Source organism: Bison bison, unplaced genomic scaffold (genome assembly GCF_000754665.1).
Source record: "Bison bison bison isolate TAMUID 2011002044 unplaced genomic scaffold, Bison_UMD1.0 scf7180017864266, whole genome shotgun sequence".
Classification (NCBI taxonomy): Eukaryota; Metazoa; Chordata; class Mammalia; order Artiodactyla; family Bovidae; genus Bison; species Bison bison.
This window is the reverse complement of record NW_011494838.1, coordinates 156326-166202: the sequence shown is the minus strand read 5'-3', so window position 1 is coordinate 166202 and position 9877 is coordinate 156326. Positions and strand designations below refer to the sequence as shown.

General features: G+C 44.0%; 1 protein-coding gene across 1 annotated transcript in view; it reads left to right on the top strand.

The window, feature by feature from the left end:
• Positions 1–8474, top strand: part of FAM110C (family with sequence similarity 110, member C) — a 24119-nt gene extending 15645 nt beyond the window's left edge. The window contains exons 3-4 of the mRNA XM_010848435.1: positions 49–481; positions 4078–8474. Coding sequence (XP_010846737.1) covers positions 49–456 — 408 coding nt within the window. The 3' untranslated portion in view covers positions 457–481; positions 4078–8474. The remainder of the gene's footprint in view (positions 1–48; positions 482–4077) is intronic.
• The last annotated feature ends 1403 nt before the right edge of the window (positions 8475–9877 follow it).

Below are 9877 nucleotides of genomic sequence, written 5' to 3'. Positions count from 1 at the left end.
CCCCTCCACGGCCCCCGCGCCCGCCCGGTCCGTCGGGACGCCCCGCAGGGTCCCGGCTGCGCCCCGCGGCGCGGAGCTGCTGGGGGCGAGGCCCGGGGGCTGCAGCGCTCGCAGTCCGACCTCAGCTCGCGCTACTCCGCGTCCTTGGCCGAATCGGACACTTTCTTCCAGTACTGCGGCCTGGAGCCCGACGTGGTGGAGGCGCTCGGGCGGGAGAACTTCTCGGCTGAGTCGGACCGCGGCGCCCTCAAGGTCCGCAGCGTGAGCGTGGCCACCTCCGACAGCGGCTTCTCCCGGCGCAGCGGGGAAGACGAGGGGCTGCAGGAGGAGGAGCTGGCGGAGCAGGTGCCCAGCACCACCTCGGTGGTCGAGAGGAACGCGCGCATCATTAAGTGGCTGTACACCTGCAAGAAGGCCAAGGAGACGCCCGGCCAGGGGCTGCAGGGCCCCGCGTGACAGACCCCAGGAGACCCGGGCCGAGGTGTGCGTCCGGGGCCCGGGAGGGCTGTCTGTGAGGCGCGCCTGTGAGGTGCTGGGGAGGGACCGAGCTGGGGAACCCTGCCTTCTAAAGTAACTCGGGCCGAGAGACAGCCGCAGGGGCGCCTGCGTCAGAAGGCTGCCAGACCCGGCCTGTGCCGGTTCTCCCGGGTGTGCGGCTTCTAGCTGCCAGGAAAGGTAACTCTGTACACTAAGTACATCCCAGTTGGCTTATTACCTTAGAAAGAGGAGAAATGGGCATTCCAAATGCTCCGTCAGAAAGTGCTTTTACACCTCTGCTGTTTCCCTGCGTTGAAATAGCCTGAGAGCTCTGCGTGGGTCCAGAGCTTTGATGCCGGCTGACCGGTCAGGTCCGCGGGGACCCTGAGGGGACTGCGATCTCCCCTCCCGAGAAAGGAAGGCTGTGCGCTTCCTTGAGGCCTTCACCGAGCCGAGAGGGAGGAGGACTTCTCTACAGGATCTTCTCAGCCATTTGACACTCATTTAGCTCTAAAAGATTTTTGCCTAAATTTTGTTCAGATTGTTTCGAGACCTTTCTAAGGAGATGCGTTGGGGCAGCTTTGTGCCCAAGAAAGAGCTTCAGTTTTTTTTTAATTGAGGGAGGGACTAGATCATAACTAATGTCTTAGAGTTCCACTTGGCAGTGATTCTGTGTTTTATTTGCCTCTGATGATAGCAGGGGAGGTGTATTTCTTCCCCTTGGAGTCAGTATCTCAAGGCTGATCTCAGGAAGTTTTTTCCTCAAGGAAGTAAGGAATGTTTATTTTCACTGTCACCTCTATGGAGAGGGTATCTCTGGGGTAGTGAAGGGAGAAGGGAAGATACTTTTTCAGGGTTCTCTTTGAGAACCAAGATTTTAAGCACTACAGCATCTTGTTTTCTCTGACCCTGCACTGACGACTTGCTATAAATGTTTGTAAAATTAATGTGATAGAAGTATTTTGTCTGCCCTTGAGATAAACTAATTTAAGACATGGTATCAGTCTTCAGCACGGTGGGGGAGTCTGCACTAAGACGCGTTTGCACACAGCTCACCTGTGTTTGAGGCCTGAAAAATGCCTAACTTCCCCAAGTGGCCATGGTCTTAATACAGATGTGACAATTCATGCAAAGGATTCAGTGTTCTTTTGAATTCAGAAGGGTCATGACTTACAGACTCCCTTGTAGTTTATTGAGGATTATTGCATTTTCCCTAACCTGAGTCCCCACAGAATGTATAAAGGGAATCAGAATTTAAACTAAAAGCAGTACATGAACTCGTACTTTTCACCAGTTGTCTTGGGGCCTGAGGTGAGTGACTGCTGGCCAGGGTTAGGGTTGGCCATGAACACCTTGATATGGTGGAGGGAAGCTGCAGAGGCTGGCTTGTCCCAGAGGGTCATGGTGTAGCAGATGGAGCCCTCAGTGGGGAGTTGGGAGCCTGTCTTCTGTAGCAATCACTCCCCCACTTTTAGCTTAGGCTCCCATTGTCCATAAAATGAATGTGGATAGCAGAGGGTTTCCCACCTCTATACTTTGTAATTCCATATAGTCTGAAATGTGTTTGTGTTCCATGACTGTAACCTAGAAAAGGAAAACAACAACAACAGAAAAACTGTTGTCTATTGTGACAGGACTTTTATAGCAAAGGGAAGTAGTTGAGGCCAGAGGAAAGTGGCACGGGGTTGGGGACTGCCCGGGATGACTCTGCAGGAGAACAGAGGTGCACTCACTCACCAGCTCCCTCCCTCTTCACAGTGCTGCTTTTTCCAGTGGAGGACCATATCACCTGTCTTCTGAGCTGTTTCCTGTTATTGTTCAGAGAAGGGAGATGGTTGTTACACAGAACCTGCCCAGTTTGCTGTGTGTCAATGGCAAGCATCAGCTCTGTAAAGATTTCCTCTACAAATTTACTCTCATAGACCCCAAACAGCTCAAGTTCTTTGAACTTCAACCCAAGAGACCTAAGGGCTTGCTGCTTGGAGAATTGTGAGGAAGAAATGCATGTCCTTTCTCCGACTTATGGCAGGCCTCCCATTTTAATTAATTGAAGGACAGGAAGATGAGTAAACACCAGTAGACAGTGAATTTTCATGAATTTTACACTGGGCAATAGAATACTAAAATTATCAGTCATGGGTTCCAGTGGAATGTCCTCATTCTCCAAATGAGGACAATGTCTGTCATGACCACAGTCCCCTCAATTCACTACCTTCAGATATGAAATCCCCTCTGAAAAAGAGTCAGGACAGACTCCAGACCCTTCACCTTCGTTGGTGAGGGTCTTCTGGCAGCCTGAGCAAAATGCAGCTGACCTTTTGTCACAGGATTACTTGCCTGAGAATAGTTCCCTAACTTCTGGAAGCTGTGGAAACAAAACTACAGCTGTAATTTTTCTCTAGTTTATTGTGACATTTGTGTTGGAACCCATACAGATTTGTTTTAGGATTTCATGAAAAATTCAGAAAATTTGAGATGAATGAAGATGTCTTTTCTAGGTGAAAAAGAAAATATATTTTATGTGAAGGTTTTTGTCCTCTTGGTATATAGAGGTACTATAAAGTAAAATAAAAATATTCCATCCAGAATTAAATAAGTTCATAAATTTATTACCCCATGGATTAAAAATATTTACTTTTCAAAAGTGAGACCATCAGAGATAGAGAATGACTTATAGAAGCTGCATGCGATTCCACTGGGCTCCATGACTGACGGTTATACGTGGATAATTTTGGTATCATATATCCCAGTGTAAAATTCATGAAAACCACTCTTCTGTCTACTGGTGTTTAATCATCTTCCTGTCCTTCAGTTCATTAAAATGGGAGGCCTGCCAAAATTTAGGTTTCTGGTTTTCTATCTTTTGCATAGAATATATGTTACTGATTTTAATATCATTACAAAAGAATGGCAACTTGTCCTTTGAATTTTTTAGGGATAAATATTGTTCAATTTTAAAGCAAAAATATCAGACATTCCCCAGCTCTTTTCACATTTCTCTTTGATAATGTGGGGTAACTGGAAGCTGGGCGGTAGAACTGTCTGAGCATCTGCACAGATGCAATGGAGCATGGAGCAGACAAACGGGACACCCCTGCCTTCCCACTTCTGTCTTTTCCAACTAGCTGGGTAGTTCGTACTCACCAACTAGGACTGCATTTTAGGTGAGCACAGTGACCTGAGCTGTAATAAGGCTGCCTCCATCATCAGCCCAGCCCCAGAGTCTTTCAGAGAGGACTGTGTTTGAAAGGGCAGAAGCTGTTTGCCTTTTAAATTTTGTTTGTACTGCTTGCTCTGTGTTCTGTTTTGTTGTCCAGCTCTGTGCTAGTGAGCACTGGCCTTACCGATCAACATTCGAAGAAATTTCTCTTTACTGTCTCAGAAAAAGGCCTACAGGGAAATGGATACAGAGCAACCAGATGATAGCTATGTTTGCTACTTATTTCTTTTCAAAGTTTTAAATGCACAAAGGAGATGTGTGAAATACAGAAGGTATCATAAAACCAAAGACTGCAGGGACCAAACTTTGTAATTCAGTGCTTGGCTTTATAACTTTTGCCTAGACTGGTGTTGATTGATAGCTTTTTCCTTACTCCTCAGGAAGCAAGCCTTCTGGACGATGGGGACTCCTTGCAGTGTGTCTGGATGACTGGGACCCCAGCCCATCTTCACTGCCAGGTTCTGTCTAGAGTACCCAAGTATCCATATAATTGCTCTTTCCCAGGAATAAAACACACCACTGAAGACATTTGTCATTTCAGAAGTTTGGAATGCTGTGGAGAAGGTGGGAACACAGAACTGGAAATTAGCTGAGTTTTAACTGTTACGACACAGCTGAAGCTCTGGGAAATATTTTCTTGTGTTAGGTGGATCTATTTTTGCTTCCAGAGGGCAGCAGAAAAAGGAAAAGCTGCTTGGAAATATCTTCAAGGGCATCTTTCTGAGTGGCTTGCTGACAAATAGGCACCATGATACATTTTAATGATCATTAATTTTGAAAGGAAAAAAGGCAAAGAGCATGAAATTCAAACACAAATGCCATGGTATTTACTGCTTTCAACCATACTGGACAGATGGGCACTATTTAAATCAAAGTTCTGTGATCATAAGAAGATGTATGCTACACAAATACTGTGGTTAACAAAGAGCAAACACATGCTCACACTTGCACATTCACACATAGACCTCCCTTTCTAAGTACCGCCGTACCATAAACTACAGTGAATTCCAGCTGTGCAATTGATCATCTTACGAGGTGAATCAGAAAGCACTTTTACAACCACTGGAGAGCTGCAGGGTCACTGAGTGCCACTCCGGATGGGCTGTGGACATGCAGTGGTAACATAAAAAGATAAAGAGTTGAAATACTGCTAGGAAACCTTTCTGGGTACCTGGACAGTTTCTTGAGAATTGGCAGGATACTGAAGCTTCCTTCCTTCAAATCTGTATCAGTGGTCCTCTTCTGCAGCACCATGTCGGATATGCCTCCTTGGTTCTCTTGTCCCCAGCTTCCGAAAAGGATAAAAAAGACCTCTATTTAGGCAGAACATGGACTCATGACATGTGAAATGCCCTACATTTTGGTCTGCTTCGCACCCTCATCTATCATGCAGTCATTCCAAATTTGGCAGCAGTTCGCTCTGTCTGAATAGGATGTTTGAAACAAGGGCAGCCCCTTGGGCAGCTGGGAGACTGTCGGGTTGGAGTGTTCTTGGTAAGGAGTTACTGTGACTCTAAACCTGTCCTGGCTCATGACACTCAGAGTAAATAAATTTCAAGTTCAGAACCTTCGGAGAGAAGTTTGTGTATCCATGAAAACGACCCAAAGACAATCTGTCACCCAGTCAAAGTTCACAATGTTTCATCAAAATACATCTAAGAATATAATTATTAGAACAGGGAGGGAAGAGAAATAGGTTTCTCAAAAGTAAAATATTTTATAAACCAATTGTGATACATTCATGTATTTGTTTAATACTGTATTCTACTTTTGTAACTTTTGCTGTGAGAATAGGTCCTAGAGTTAAATATTTATTTTTATATGAGTATTGGTCTTCAGATACTTTTCTGACATTTCACATGGTTTTGGTTTTTATCAGTATACTTTTCGTCATTCTGTCCTTGGTTATCGTTCTGTATGTTGTTTAACTGAATTTTCCGTGTGACTCAGCGGCGTGTTCGGGACTCTACTGTGCTCAGTGCTGTAGGGCCTTGTTTGTCAGTAAGTCACGGTTGTGCATTTGGGGAGGACACCTCTTCAACGTAGACTCTATAAAGACGAAGATTCCCTGCTCTAAGAAAATTTTCCCTGTTTTTTGTTTTTTTTAATGCTATTTTGCTATTCACTATTCACTGGATTATACTTAATTTAAAAGATAATGTCAAAGATGAGAATTTTCTTTAAAGGATCTTTTGTATTTGGAGTTTCCCTTTTTGCAGTTTCCATTAATTTTTTATGTGAATGCTTTAAGTGAAATTGTTATGTGCCTTTCTACTGTCAGAACAGGATAAAGTGTATCCTAGGTCAGATTTATCTGAGATCAAAATGATGTGAACTCTGCCATTCATGTGGGCTTCCCTGGTGGCTCAGTAGTAAAGAATTTGCCTGCAGTGCAGGAGATGCAGGAGACGCGGGTTCAACCCCTGGGTCCTGGGGATCCCCTGGAGGAAGGCATGGCAACCCACTCCAGTACTCTTGCCTAGAGAATCCCATGAACAGAGAAGCCTGGCAGGCTGCAGTCCATAGGGTCGCACAGAGTCCAACATGACTGAAGTGACTAAGCAGCAGAAATAGCTACCAACCACCCATGTAATATATGAAAACCAGGAAAACAAATTGGTTACTGTTTAAAAGCACTGAGATCTTCCAGAAGCATTTGTGTATCAATGACAGTGACTCTATGAAGTAAATGTCAGGGGTGTGTGTGAGGCAGGAATAGGGTGTCCCCAGACCCCAGCAGGATCAGGTTAACACTCCCTCTTGTGTGTCTGGATTCAGGCCTCAGCTCAGGGGCTGAGTGTGTGGCTGGTGGCGGGAAATCCTTTCCTAACTCTGAATTAACCCAAATTGCTGAGTGACTCTGAGAAAATCAGACTTTGTAGCTCAGTCTGAATAAAAAAGTTTATAATGGGTTTCACAAGGATGAACAATAGTTATTGCTGCAAAATACTTTCATTTGTTCAGGAAAGAATAGCATATTAGGTAATATGATTAAGTACAATGGAAAGGAAAAGTTATTGAAAAATAATTGATAAAACCTGGAAAATAGCTTGACAGTATCTAGTTCTTTAATATATGGATACAGATTACCAGTGCCTCAGACTTAAAGGTAGTTATGTGACTGAAAGGTAGTTATATAACTGAAGTTTCCTCATTATGCATATAGTTTTTAAACTGCTGGTCACTGACGCTGGAATAAAAAGCAGGCTTTATCAAGCGTTGCCCTTTTCAGTGGGTTAAAGGGCAGTGCTACAGTTATTGTTGGTGACGCCATGAAATAGCAGGCCCAGACAATTGTTATGGCAGTCTAAATAGAGTTCTCTTTTTACACACTACTTGCAACATGAGTGCAATATTGTATATTCTGTATCAAAGAAATAAACTATTTTTTGTCATTTTTAATATAGCTTTGGGAATTTGTACAATATGAAAAAATTGAAGCAAGGCTATGGTTATTATAATTACTCATATCTTTTGCTTTCTCCTTCCTAAATATTACAGCAGATTATCAGTCAAAATGAAGAGTGCATTCTAAAACCTGAGCTAGGAGAATCATGTGGCATCCAAAGTCTCCAGTTCTTCCCAGAGCTGGAATACAGTAAAATCAGTTTGAATATTTAGCACATTGGTTTTCTTTGTTTCATCAGTCTTTTGCTTATTTTTTTCCTTCATGGCTTATTAATATTATTGTTGTAAAATGAGTTCAAAGGTAAAATGAGAGTACAGTTTGTAACCTTTCCTGTTAGTTAACTCATTGATGAAGGTAGACTCCATGCCCATCCGCTTTGCTGTCTGTATCTGCCCAAATGGGACTCGTGGGCCTGAGCCACGGTCTCTGCGTCACTGTTCTCACCGAGCCAGGCCGGCTGCCCTTTCAGTCCTACTGTGGCTTACACACAACTCCACATAAGCAACCAGAGATCCTTAGGGAGAACCTTAAGGGTTCTTGAGAATAAATGGTTCACCCTGTATTTTCATGGAGATAATGGACAAACCCTCAGGGGCTGGAGCAACTGTAACTATTCAGAAACAGTCCAGATACTGTGCTGTGTGGCTTCCATTGCAGAATCCAATAGCAGCTGTCATTTTCTTCCTTCAGGCGAACGTGATTTCTTACTCTTCTGTTTCTCTTTGTGAAAAACAAAGTGATGCTCAGTGGTTAAGTGTTTAAACTTTGCTTACATTTCCAGTGGTGAAGTAAATTTATATAATCATTGACTGTTCCAGATTGGAAATGTCAAACGAGAAGGAAATTAAGTTCTCAACCAGGAGCTTACACCTCTAGTTGTGGAAGTAGGAGGGAACAGCTCATGGGGAGAAAATACAGAAACATCAGAAAATGTCCTCCTGCTCAATAATATTTTCCTGACTATCTGCTACAATGCCCCCAAATTCTACAATGGTCATCTTTGTGTTATCTCCTTGAAAACTGTCATTAAAATTGAAATGCTTTCTGAAGGTGAGAATGTATTAAAGCATTGATAACTATTCATCTTTAAGTCAAAACAGAATAGTAATTGTTTTAGAAAGTGAGAACCCAAGCTGCAGAAGCAGATCTGGAAAGGCAAGCGTGAGGGACGCTCAATTTTGATCTTAAGTAAGACTCTTATCTCAAGTGCCAGATTGGAAATTACCAGCAAACCCACATCCTGCTGCTGAAGCCCTCATGCTTCTGGGCAGCAGCAGCTGTGACCAGGGACAGCCCGCTGATGATGGCAGAGTCACAGGTGCTCACTTCAGTTCAGTTCAGTCGCTCAGTCGTGTCTGACTCTTTACGACCCCATTAACTGCAGCACGCCAGCCCTCCATGTCCATCACCAACTTCCAGAGTTTACCCAAACTCATGTCCATTGAGTCGGTGATGCCATCCAACCATCTCATCCTGCCCTCAATCTTTCCCAGCATCAGGGTCTTTTCAAATGAGTCAGCTTTTCACATCAGGTAGCCAAAGTATTGGAGTTTCAGCTTCAACATCAGTCCTTCCAATGAACACCCAGGACTGATCTCTAGGATGGACTGGTTAGATCTCTTTGCAGTCCAAGGGACTCTCAAGAGTCTTCTCCAACACCACAGTTCAAAAGCATCAATTCTTCGGTGCTCAGCTTTCTTTACAGTCCAACTCTCACATCCCTATGTGCCTACTGGAAAAACCATAGCGTTGACTAGATGGACCTTTGTTGGCAAAGTAATGTCTCTGCTTTTTAATATGCTGTCTAGGTTGGTCATAACTTTCCTTCCAAGAGTATGCGTCTTTTAATTTCATGGCTGCAGTCACCATCTGCAGTGATTTTGGAGCCCCCCAAAATAAAGTCAGCCACTGTTTCCACTGTTTCCCCATCTGTTTGCCATGGAGTGATGGGACCAGATGCCATGATCTTAGTTTTCTGAATGTTGAACTTTAAGCCAAATTTTTCACTCTCCTCTTTCATTTTCATCAAGAAGCTCTTTAGTTCTTCTTCACTTTCTGCCATACTTATTGAGGGGCCAAATACTGTACAGTGGGGCTCCCCAGGCTCCTTGCCATTATAAGCTTACATTCTAAGAGGGTTAGATATTTAGTAAGGATACATAGGCAGTTTGATGTTAGGGTTGGGAAACATGCAAATGGAAGGAAGGAAGGAGGGGGTGGAAATGAAGGTGAGTAAGGTTGTAGAATCAGAAGTGAAGGCAGTAAATAGAATCGAAAGCCTGATTCATGAATTTCAATATGACCCTTTTGGTTTGTGGTTTCTATTTGTTGGCCAGTCTGTCTGAACCATAAATGAAATCCAAAGTCAAGTCAAAAAAAAAAAGAAGTCAAGCTATGGGAATAAAACATGCAAAATACAAATGGCTTATTTCAATCCCTGGAGGTCCTTCACCCTTCAAATTCATTTGAAGTCTAAATTGAAGAAAAATCAGACACATTACAAATGGGGCCTCGGAGCCTGGTCTTCAGCCAGCCAGAACCTTGTTTGTTGTAAAGGACTGTGTGGCTTTCCTGGCTTTTAGAGGAAGTCCGCTTTCCAAATGGAATACAAAGTCAAGGTAGCAAAAAGAGGGGATGTCACAGGCCAGAGCAGACCCTCCCGCGAGTCTCCCCTGAGTGCCTTCTGAGCTGTGTCTAGGACACACCCTTGCAGGTGGATGGCTGGGTGCAGGCCCTCAGGACCGCAACACAGACAGTCCAGAACGGGGTTT